The following is a 10,703-nucleotide window of genomic DNA, read 5'->3' on the forward strand; positions in this document are numbered from 1 at the left end:
CTGGGTGAGGTGATGGCTCTCGAAGTGGTGGCTGCTCATCATCCGTGCTATCAAAAAAACGCTTACTAGCTTGCCACCAATCAGTGGCAAGCTCAGCTTCCGTGGGTGTCAGCCTCTGTAATGGAGTGTTGGCCTCCTAACAATATAAAAGCTCAAACAAAGTTAAACGTGTACTAGTAATAACTTGTTTATAAACATATGGTAGTATTTGTGTTAACTTACATTATTTATTGTAATATACGGTAGTAAATCTTCCCATTGCTGCAAGGACCGTTTCCTCTTCCAGGAAATAGCCCTAGGAATATCATTAGAAGTTTTTAATGCATATGTCTGCATGGCGGGAAAGGCCTCAAATATCCAAATCTACAAACATTATAATAACAAACATTGTAATTGTTAAGAATTAATTATAATTTTGAAAACATTATATAAAAATTATTACCTTAAAGGCCCAAATAAAGCCTGACAAAGTGTATTTGGAACCATCGCCACGCAAACTTTTTCGATCATCAAAGGCAGACGACAACTTATTCCATGTAGCTCTCCATAGATACGAACCCCACGGAAATAGATTCCATGCATTTAGGTCCTCTGCCAATTTAATTAGATCATTAGGAATAGGTTGTCGGGCCTCTCTGCCTAAAAAGCGGCTTGCAAAGTATTAGAAGGCATACTCGGACAACATCAACGTCATCCATCCGAGTAAAACCATCTTTCTTATTCAATAATCTCGTCAAGTCTTCCACGTGTAAATTCGGCTTCTCGTTGACAGCTCAGGAAAAACCGGGAAAACCATGATAGGCGGGTAATATGTAGTGTACCGATCTACATCATCGTGTCCGAAGCGTAGACCGGTGATTAAGCAAAACTCCTCCCGCCCAAAACACGTATACGGTGGAAAATCAAACATTTCTCTTCATCACGACGTTGTATAGTCTCTGGTAGATCGTTAGTCATGGTTTGAAGAAACAGATGGGTCAACATAGCATCTCCACCCGGATGTTGTACTTTCAGCCATGACCCGAAGCAAGTATCCTCAAATATTTTTCTTTGTGTAGGTGAAAGCTTCGACGCAATTGTTTGGCCAGGCTTACTTTTTCTTAAGGTCAATTGAGCCGAATAAAAGTTCTGCAAAAACATAAACATACCAATTTAGATATACCAAAAACTACACTGTGAAGATATAACAAGAACAATAAACATAAAAGTAGTAGTTTATTCTTCAAACTTAAATTTGCAACACTGTGAATTTAGTATTTGTTTTTGTTTTTTGGTTGAAGTAATGCAATTCATTCAAGTTTCAATTTGCAGAGAAGAATAGTTTCTGAAACTTTAAATTGCAACACGAAAATGAAAATCGCAACACGAAAATGACTATCGCAACGCGAATTTGACTATCGCAACGCGAAATGAAATCGCAACGACAGAATCGCATTGCGATAGTCATTCTCGGTTTCAAATACTAAAATTGAAAGAAACTTGATGGATGCATTACTTCAACCAAAAGACAAAACAAAGACAAATACTAACTTCACAGGGTTAAAGACTAAACAGTTAGCAGTATTGGCAATAATCGAATGATAATAAGCAATCTAAGTGAAATGGTTAATCTATTATGAAAACACCAGTAAACTTATCATCAATTTCAATAAAAAACTTAATAATAATGCAAAAATTTCAAAGTAAAATATTAAAAAACAACCCTCGGTGGTTGATTTGGTGATTTTCGGACGGATGTCGCCTTAGAGAGTGAGAGATGGAGATGAGACTGAGTTGTGATTTAGGGTTTTAGGTTATGAGTTGCGATTACGGGATATACTGTGGACGGTTCAGTGTTCCGATTCATTAATATATTCGTGTTTGGAATTTGAAAAAAAAATACGCGTTAATACGAATGGCGCTATGTAAATCGCATTACGATTTACGTAATCGCATTGCTATTTTTCAAATTCGCGTTGCGATTTACGTATTCTCATTGCGAATTAGAAAAACCGCAACGCGAATTTGGGAAATCACAATGCCATAGTCAGAATCGCGTTGCAAATCTGGAAACTAATTTGCAATACAGGAGATCGCTTGCGAATTATCGATCGCATTGCGATTTAGTTGGTCATTTTGACAAATCCAAAAAAAATTAGTTAAAATCGTATATTATAAGACATATTTGGTCACTGAGATTATTTTCTCTAATATTATATTCCCACAATCAAAGATGAGATAATATAATACTTTTAATAATTTATCAAATAATATTAATCTTACATTCGCGAATACAATATATAAACAAAAGGACTAGCTATCCCCCACTCTAACCAGACATTTCACTGAATATGTTACTGTTTCAATAGTTCAATTACAAAACAAAAAGCACACTCGTGTTATGTAATCCTCAAGACGAAAAGTCTCGGTGGCCCTCATATTCTCTTCTTATAATTTCAAGGACAAATTCATTCCAGGTATCAACAGGACCCGGCATGCACCAGTGCAAGCAATCTTGCGGCGGAGGCTTCCCGTCAGGCCCACGCTTTGTTATCTTATTCGGATCAGGGCTCCGGTAGGGACCTGGATGACCGTCGTGCCGATACCCGAAAACTTCAGTTATGTCCATCAGCCTCAACTTGGACTTGTTTGTTGCCTTCTCCGAAGAACGTTCGAAACCTGTCACCTGTTGCTTGTGCATTATGTTTGTGAACCCATTCTCTACTATTTCACCAGTTCCAAGCGGCTTCACTTTCCCGGTGCATGATCCACCGGTATTCCATGCCCCGCCTTCATAATGATCGGGAGAAAAGGAACGTACAATGGTCAGGCCGGTGAAATTAGGATGTGTAACAAGTGCAGACAGAATTGTCTCTGTAGACATTCCAAATGCGTCAACATTATTGACCTTCATAGGTCGAGAACGATCCGGCCACCATAATTGTCCTCCTACAATCTCATTGTTCAGGATATAGACAGACTGTTTGGCAAACCAATGACCAGAAGAGAGAACAATCACATCAAACTGGGGTATGAATTCCATGAAGCCATCATCAGGAACATCAAGATTCAGCTTCGTAACACCCTCCGGAGCAAAGTCAAACTTTTCAGTAGTTTGACTGACAAGCCAAGACGACCAGACCCGAACAATCATTACGGATGATGAATTGAAATAATATCGATGCATCTTTCGGTTTCCACGATTTTTCGGAACTTCAACCTGAAATTAACCCAGAAGTTTTTTGTCATGAGAATAAAAAAAGCACAATACAAACCTAGTTTCTAACACTATACTGAGCGCAAAAGATTACTGAAGTGTTTACTAAAGCTAATAATTATGATAACTCCAGCCTGATAATCCTATGACAAAGCTATAGTTTAAGCTGCTCCGACTCCATTTTTCATGATCTAGCTGTGTCCAACATGGGTATAGAGGTATGACTCTCCAAACATCCTCCAAATACATAGGAAAACTTGGAAAGAATTGAACATACCCATGCCGGATATATATCTGGGGCCGAAGCACAACCAAATCAGAGAAACATAGGCTACAGCCAATCTACTTCTAAACAACTTTAAGTTAAACAACAGATTAAGATAATCAAGAAGGCCACAATATCCTTGGTTAGTAAGTTATGGTGCAAACTTGGGACTAATCTTAGAGTTTACTGCCAAACATTTTTGTTCAGAAAATAACTGGCACTTTAAGAAATGCAGATGCTTGCCTGCCAGAGAAGACACAACAGTGATTCCATCTGGTTTCGAGCAACAGAGTCACCAATGAAAGCAAGTGTCTTTCCTCGCATCAACTCTAGAAACTTCTTGGCATCAAATCTGGGGAGGTCACATTTAGAGGGTTTCCAACGCCAATTCTCATATTCCTTGTCAGGCCTCCCATTACCCTGGCAATTCTGCATCTGTGTTATGATTGGACAAGAGTTGTTGGTGTATGATGGCCCTTGTGGATCATAGAACCAATTTCCTTGGTACAGGTCACAGCCTAGGATAGAAACCAATGAAAATGAGAACCAGGACTCAACAAGGGAGCAGGCAGAGAAGGTAACAAGCAAAACCATTAGGAGGAACACTTTGAAGCAAGCATTGTTCCTTAGATAGACAAGAGATCAAATAGGGATCAATAAAGAAGATAGAATGTATAGGGATCTCTCTTTCTCTCTCTTCTAATAACAGGAGACTGATTTAACTGGTTTTGGAACATCCATTTCAGGACATTACTTCATAACATAGATAACTGAGCACAAAACATTTCAATAATGTTATCCTGCATTTCTTCCCTCTGCTTGAAGAAACTTTGCACATATTCCAGGGATCAAATATAAGCAAGATATAAAAGTTGAACAAATTTGACACTATTCTTGATAAATAAGGCTTGTAACAGCAAGCTACCATGTACGAGACCTAGCATTAATCTAGTGAGAAAACATAATAAACCAGAACCAACAAAGTCCTATATATTTCCGGCAGATGATGTAGTTTCCACATCTACTAAAGCAAAAACTTTCAAACAAATATGTATGACAGGTAATAATAGATCTCAATCACATGTTCTATGAAACCAAGTGTATAAAGGAATAATACCTGAATCGGCTGAATTGCTCGTAGATGCATTGCTTGACGCAAAACTTGAAGTTTCCACCTTTTCTGTTACTCTAGATGATGAGTCTGGAAGCTCTACAGGTTTCTTCGGCATCTCATTAATTCTTGAACCAACCGAATCTTTAGGACTAGAGGGCAGTTCCTTATTAAACTCAATTGGTAGTGAATCCTTATCAGTGGAAGATCTAACGGAAGCTTTATCAACAACAGAAGTATTTAAACTCATTGCGGGCAGTTCTAAATTTGACCCAGATGATGAATTCTTACGAATGTAATTTCCATCCTTAACAGAACTTTGAACAAAGGTAGAATCAAGCAAAGCTGTTTTCCTATCAACGCCATAGAAATACCCTCTAACAGCTGAACCAAAGGGAAATGAAACCAGAAGCAAAGAGGCAAAAATCAAGAATGTTGCTAGTAAGACGACTGAGGCTGCAATGGAGGAAAGGCTGCGAGGTAAGGCGGTCATTTTAGGAGAGCCTTTTGGGGAAGCCAATGTCATGGTTTCCTAACTAGGTAAAGTCCTAAAAAATCATCTATCAGGAATATATGAAGACCAACTAATTAAATGCATGCTATTGACATTTTACTTTGACGAATCTAAGATCTGGTGTTCTTGGATATGATCCACCAACAAAGGATTGCTAAATTGTTAACAATGCCCAAACCGACTTTCCTTTCCTGTACAAAAAGGGAGATTTTTTTCTTCTTCTCAAAATTTATTGAAATTATTCTATCTTATTGAGAGTCTCAGAACAACAACACAATTGCTTGGAGAGAGACTTGAATTCCTTCTTGTGCCCTGAGAAAACAAGATAATCCCACACGTTAAATGAAAAAAAAAAATCAGAAACCAAGAAACGTGATTGAGTTGGTAATTGCTTAAACTTGGAAACTTAAATCAAAAAGGGGGGAAATCTTCAATTCATAACGGAACAAAACAATCTTTGAAAATGCTTAAAAAATTAGAAACTCTTATGTTCGACGATAATCACATTATGATAACCGTAACCATTAATTGAACATCTAAAAGAAACTTCATTGATAACAACGCAAGAGTAAAATCAAGCTTGGGCTTGAATGCCGATAAGGAAACTTTGACAAATTTAAAAAAAAAATAAAAAATTGAACTTCAAACTTACACTGTTCACAGAACACAAGCCGAGGAGGATTAGATGGAGGAAAGGTGAAACCTTTTGACCCGATCTTAGAGAGCGGAAGGGGGAATTAATGGTGAAATCTCGGATCGGGTGAAAGGGTTATATTATATTGGAAAGATAGGGATTTTGTGCTTCTCTTGTTCCCTGCAACTCGAAGGCTGCCTTGTATTTCACTATTTCTATGTCTCTCAAGCCAAAGAGAAGGTAAAAGGAATCAAGTCTCTTCATTTACCCAACAACAACACATCACGGTTTCTCTGTTCTATTAATTAATTTTTAATTTCCTCGACATAATCGCCGGTTTTATTGGTCGATCCATGTTTTCTTTTTCTTAGAAATTTTTAGTTCACCTTTATGATTTAAATTAATATTTTTAAATATAATATTACATATTAGAAGATAATGCCAGCTAAATTGAGAAACAATATACTATTTTATCATTTAGAATTCATATATCAATTAAATTTTACTGTAATTATCGTAAAATATCCTAAAACAACTTCTATAAATATGTTGAGAAACAATATACTATTTTATCATTTAGAATTCATATATCAACTAAATTTTACTGTAATTATCGTAAAATATCCTAATACAACTTCCATAAATATGTTGAGAAACAATATACTATTTTATCATTTAGAATTCATATATCAACTAAATTTTACTGTAATTATCGTAAAATATCCTAATACAACTTCCATAAATATGTTGAGAAACAATATACTATTTTATCATTTAGAATTCATATATCAACTAAATTTTACTGTAATTATCGTAAAATATCCTAATACAACTTCCATAAATATGTTGAGAAACAATATACTATTTTATCATTTAGAATTCATATATCAACTAAATTTTACTGTAATTATCGTAAAATATCCTAATACAACTTCCATAAATATGTTGAGAAACAACTTGTATATGATAAAAAGGGAAGAAGAAAAGTAAATTAAACATTTTGGCATGATATCATAATTAACCTCTCAACATATTAAAATATTCATTTTAGTTTATATTTTCTTAGAACTTTAACTTTACTATTTTATTTTGGTACAAAAAATCCATTCATAAAACCTAAAATATTTATAGATCATTTTATTTTAAAATAAAATTATGAGTCAAAATATTCTAAAAATTAAAATGAAAATAATTATTTTAATGAATATTGAGAGCTAATTTTAATAGTATGACTTTGATTACCAACAACCAGTTGATATAATGGAATGAGACATTAGATTTTTTAAGTAAAGTCAGAAGTTTGAATTATGACTTTTGTGAATAGAGCAAATTGGATTAAGAAGGTCGCTCTGCAGTGATCAATCCAGATTGATCGATTAATAAATCATAAAAGTGGTTATATAAAAAAATATTATAACTTTTGTTTAAGCTAAGGTAGAGCTAGTACAAATTTATTTAACACAGTATTGTTAACTTGAATTACCTGAACTTATTATTAAATATTTAATTTATTTAGGAATATGAATTTCATTTTCGAGGTTTTTGTGTGTTTTTTTGAAATAGTTCCAGTGCGGTAAACTAAAAAATGGCTAAAATAAGGCGTTATCGGTTTTGCTATTGTGTTAAATAATAAAACCGGTAAAAATTACCGGAAATATTATTAGGAGCTACCGGTTTTATTATTATTGGGTGTTTTTTACCGGATTTTCGAAAAAAATACCGAAAATATTATTAGGCTTAAAAATGACCGGATTAACATAATATTTTAGGTAATTACCAAAAAAATTTAAGTAATTTTTATCGATTTTATTATTTAAATAATAATAAAATCAGTAACATTTTTTAAGGCATTTTTAAGCGAGTCGCACCGTATAACTTCCCTTTTTTTTTACGGGTCCAGGTTGGGGGATTGAATAATGCTCAACGAATGACGCACTTTTGTCTCTGGCAATGAAGATTGGGCTATTTGACATAACATACACTAATTTTCTTTAATATTCCCTTTCTGACACCGTTTGGCCAATATTTCCCGAAGTAGCACCCTTTCTGCTGAGCTGGCGAAAGGCGCGTCCCCGGGGACGCGCTTTACCCGTGTTTTCGCTGAGTTGGATGCCACGTGTGGAAGGCGCATCCCCGGGGACGCACCTTCCATTAAATGCCATAAATGTCCCCATCCGTTTTCCCTAACTACCCCTCCTCCTCCCCTATATAAACCCCCTCAACCCTCCCTCATTCTTCACACCAAAATCATATTCTCCTCTCTTATATAACTCAAATTCTCCAACTATTTGAGTTTTAAATTTGTTATTAGTGGTAAGAAATTTATTTTTATGTTAGTATTTTTTTAATAGTTATTATATTTTATTAATATTTATGTAATATTATTTTTTATTAAATAATATTTATATAATTATTATTTATTTAGAATTATTAATTTTTTTGCTAATTATATTGTTTTGTCTACAGTTATAATGGAAAACGAAATGCTGTTGCGATTAGATATTGATCATATCTCCAGACATTTTAGCGATATGGTAATATTTTTTTATAATTAATGTTAATATTTAAATTTAAATTTATTTTAAAGTTATTATGAATTTATTAATTTTTATTTTTATAATGTATATTATTTAGGATACTGATCGTATTTTAGACACTTTTATTAAAAATCCACGTATATCGACACCGGAACGTATTTTACCATATTTGACTTCTGTTGGGTTCGGGTATATTGCAACAATTATAGGCGATTGCAAACTCGAACCTGTCCTAATTTCTGTACTAATTGAGAGGTGGAGGCCCGAGACACACACTTTTCACCTTCCATGTGGAGAGGCCACAATTACATTGGAGGATGTCTCTATGCTGGGGCTTCCCGTCGACAGATATGATGTGTGGTATGGCGGAGTGATTGGCAATCAATGTGCATTGATTATCTTGGAGCTGCTCCGCCAAGTTTAATGGAGGTAAAATAGCTTTATCTTGGTTGAAAGCTAATTTGAGGTTTTAAATGAAAATGCTTCAGAGGATCAAGCAAAGGCATGTGCTCTGGCATATATTCTACGAATAATTGGAGGAATATTGATGCCCGACAAATCTCACAACCAGGTGCATTGTAGTGGTTGCGGCATCTGATCGATTTTGATGAAGCTGAAAGATATAGTTGGGGCGCTGCAGTTTTGGCATTTCTCTTTAGAGAAATGTGTCGGGCGACGAATTATAAGAAAACTACTATCGGTGGATGTCTTCTGCTTCTACAATCATGGGAGTGGTTCCGCATGCCTTCTTATGCCCGATCGTGAATGAACCATACGTATTCCCCTTATTGTTGAGGTAATTTTCGAACTAAATTTTGATTTAATATTTTTCAATAAATATGGTTAATTTAGTTTATATTATATTCATAGGTGGTTAATAAAGAAAGGAAAGGAAAAAAGTATCCTACTGGTTAGAGGAAATCGTTTACTTATGATACGAAAGCTGGGTCTGAGGTATGTTTTTAAATTTGTTTAATTATTAATATTTTAATTTAAATGCTAGATATAATTAGAATATTTTATTTATTTGAATTGTATATTTATATTTCAGTTTCAGGGATACCTTATGCGAGCGATGAAGTTAAAGCTTGCATCCCACCCCACCTTAGTGGTCATTAGAGGTATGGATATCGGTTATACCTATTATATGTTATGCTATTATTGAGGCATCCAGTTGATCGCGTGCTCCGTCAGTATGGTTGTACGCATATTTCCTGGAGCACCTAGGAATTTAGACGACGTGCATAACATAGATAGACGAGGAAAGAAAGATGTTAACTGGGTGGTGAGACACAGAGATTGGATTGCGCTTTGGGAGAACCGATATACACTGTTGGCACCTCGACAATATTATGCTGAAACTGGTCATATGGTTACGGATAACTATATGGACTGGTTTAATGAAAATGGGAAGCCGTTTCTACTTTCGGCGGAAGCATGAGGGGTTAACATTCCTAGGCGCCGAGAAAGACGTCAACCGTCTCAATATCATCGTCCCCCGACGCGTGGACGGAGAGAAGGCGTTACCGGTTCTGCGTCAGTCCCACCACAACATCCTTATTCGTCAATGCCGTAAGGGTACATGCCCAGCCCTCCACTTCATATGCCAAGCCCACCAATTTATATGCCATCTCCGCAGGGTTACATTCCGAGCCCGCAGGGTTACATTCCTAGCCCGCCAGGTTACATGCCTACCCGCAGGGTTTTATACCATATGGAGGTGCATATACGACTATGTTTAATGATCCAGCATATGGTTCATATGCATCTTATTTGGCTGGTGGTGCTTCTCCGCAGACACCTCAATCTCCATCTGGATCACAGACATCGATGCCAATGTTCCACAGTAAGGGTACATGCCCAGCCCTCCACTTCATATGCCAAGCCCACCAATTTATATGCCATCTCCGCAGGGTTACATTCCGAGCCCGCAGGGTTACATTCCTAGCCCGCCAGGTTACATGCCTAGCCCGCAGGGTTTTATACCATATGGAGGTGCATATACGACTATGTTTAATGATCCAGCATATGGTTCATATGCATCTTATTTGGCTGGTGGTGCTTCTCCGCAGACACCTCAATCTCCATCTGGATCACAGACATCGATGCCAATGTTTCCACAGTTTTCACAGTTCCCGGGGAGCGGTGGGATTGTTACTAGCACTCCTCCAAGGTCGTTATTTTATACAGGCCCTTCAGCCCCTTCAGCGTCATCTACACCAAATGAAGAAAATGCTGCTGATGATGATAGTGAAGATGAGGAGACTGAAGAACAAGTTCCACGAAGAAATCCTCCACGAAATAGACAACCACCGCCATGTGGAACTCATTCGAGAAGACGACATTCGCATTTGGACTACAAAAATTATGTTGATCCCGTATACCAACTTTCACAAGTATTCAAGGTATATGAACTTGAGTTTCCGCCCATAAGAAACGAAAGAGA

The 10,703-nt window shown here is 36.3% G+C and overlaps 1 protein-coding gene across 1 annotated transcript; it reads right to left on the minus strand.

Annotated features, from left to right (window-relative positions):
• Positions 1 to 2,228: 2,228 nt before the first annotated feature.
• On the minus strand, positions 2,229 to 5,185 carry LOC120168383 (protein YLS7-like). The gene is made up of 3 exons (XM_039177095.1): positions 4,579 to 5,185; positions 3,705 to 3,979; positions 2,229 to 3,199 (listed from the first exon to the last, which is right to left on the minus strand). The coding sequence occupies exons 1-3, from the start codon at positions 5,096 to 5,098 to the stop codon at positions 2,390 to 2,392; spliced, it is 1,605 nt and encodes a 534-aa protein (XP_039033026.1). The 5' UTR covers positions 5,099 to 5,185; the 3' UTR covers positions 2,229 to 2,389.
• Positions 5,186 to 10,703: the final 5,518 nt, after the last annotated feature.

Source organism: Hibiscus syriacus, unplaced genomic scaffold, assembly GCF_006381635.1.
Source record: "Hibiscus syriacus cultivar Baekdansim isolate YM2019G1 unplaced genomic scaffold, ASM638163v2 tig00003041_pilon, whole genome shotgun sequence".
Lineage (NCBI taxonomy): Eukaryota > Viridiplantae > Streptophyta > Magnoliopsida > Malvales > Malvaceae > Hibiscus > Hibiscus syriacus.

Bases quoted from the DNA above. Each gene is read 5' to 3' on its own strand.
- LOC120168383 (XM_039177095.1), bottom strand. From the start codon at position 5,098: ATGACATTGGCTTCCCCAAAAGGCTCTCCTAAAATGACCGCCTTACCT. The intron at 3,980-4,578 runs GTATTATTCCTT...TTTCTATCCTAG, and splicing joins GAGCAATTCAGCCGATTCAG to GCTGTGACCTGTACCAAGGA. The intron at 3,200-3,704 runs GCAAGCATCTGC...GGTTAATTTCAG, and splicing joins TGTTGTGTCTTCTCTGGCAG to GTTGAAGTTCCGAAAAATCG.